General features: G+C 59.3%; 1 protein-coding gene across 1 annotated transcript in view; it reads left to right on the top strand.

Moving 5' to 3' along the window:
• The first annotated feature begins 1,263 nt into the window (after positions 1-1,263).
• The window catches only part of ATP6V1G1 (ATPase H+ transporting V1 subunit G1), a 5,267-nt gene continuing 5,199 nt past the window's right edge, over positions 1,264-1,331 (top strand). Inside the window, exon 1 of the mRNA XM_006031127.1 lies at positions 1,264-1,329. Within this exon, the coding sequence (XP_006031189.1) occupies positions 1,264-1,329 (66 nt within the window). The remainder of the gene's footprint in view (positions 1,330-1,331) is intronic.

The following is a 1,331-nucleotide window of genomic DNA, read 5'->3' as shown; positions in this document are numbered from 1 at the left end:
TGGCTGTGCAATGATGTCGGCCAGTGCCTTCAGCACCCTCGGATGGAGCTCATCCGGGCCTGCCGACATAAAGGCATCCAGTTCTTCCAAGAGACTCCGCACCATCTCAGGGTCTACACATGGAAGTCTGGCGCCTTGCTGCTGCCTCTCTACAGCCCCAGTGAGAGACTTGTCGTGCCCCTCGCTTAGGAACACCGAGGCAAAGAACTCGTTGAGGAGTTCAGCCTTGTCCGGGGCATTTGAATGAATGCCCTATCATTTATCTCCCAGGTGACTCTCAGCTGTCTCCTGGAGATTTATATCTAATTCCTGAAGAGTCGGCAACCCTAGCGCCACGCTGCTCCTCACCATGTGTCCTCCCTTCCCCACCCCCAGCCCCACCGTGCTCCTCTGCTGGCACAGGTGATGCGTAGAGGGGGCACGGGGGGGGGGGGGCCCGAAGATTGGCTGCCGCCAAAGCTGCAGGGGTGGTCACTGCTTGCCACTCGCCAACTCCCCCTCCCCGACACCTACACACGGTGCCCCCCAGTCTCGGGAGGCCCCAGTTCATGCCGGGTGGGCAGCGGGGGAGGCTGAGGGACCCCCTCCGGGCGGACACAAGGGGAGGGGGCTCGGCCTGGGCAAGGGAAGAGCAACGCTGGCAGGTCTTAAATGTGCCATGATCGTATTGGGAGCTCAAAGCGATCATATGGCATCCTCTATTCTTCTGTTTTTGCCGAAAAAGTGATGGCGAGCTGAAAAATACGCGACTAAATTGTATTGGCTTTATCTTGCCCACTGTAAACCAATAATATAGGTCGGGTCAATGGTATTGACTTGACCTTGCACTGATAGACCCATGGGAGCGAGCGAGGACCGGGTGTCTTTATATCGGGTCAAACCCCAGAGCCGGGAGCCCCTGCGGGCGGCCGGGCGGTACACGTGCCGCATCGCTCGCCGCCGCACCAGCCACGGCGCTGCTGGGATACGTTTATCATAATCAGCATGCTCATCAACAAACAGCGATGACGTGATAATAAACAGTGATAATAAACAGTTGTCATTCGTTGTACAACGCGTGACGTCATTATACAAACGCTAGCGTCATCGTTCACACGAGCGGGGGAGGAATAGAGCCGCTCGGGAAGCCCCGCCCCCTGCTCTGATTGGCGGTACCTCCCTGGCCGGCCCCTTCCGGGTTCTGTCCCGCTCACGTGACACAAGCCGCACCCACGTGACGAGGCCTGGAGCTTGCAGCCGCGTTTGGGAGCTGGGAGCGCCGCCATGGCTAGCCAGTCGCAAGGCATCCAGCAGCTGCTGCAGGCTGAGAAGCGCGCCGCCGAGAAGGGGGC

The sequence above is a fragment of the Alligator sinensis genome, unplaced genomic scaffold (genome assembly GCF_000455745.1).
Source record: "Alligator sinensis unplaced genomic scaffold, ASM45574v1 scaffold323_1, whole genome shotgun sequence".
In the NCBI taxonomy this organism is placed as follows: Eukaryota; Metazoa; Chordata; order Crocodylia; family Alligatoridae; genus Alligator; species Alligator sinensis.
The sequence above is the reverse complement of the archived record's forward strand: the minus strand, read 5'-3'. Positions and strand labels throughout refer to the sequence as shown.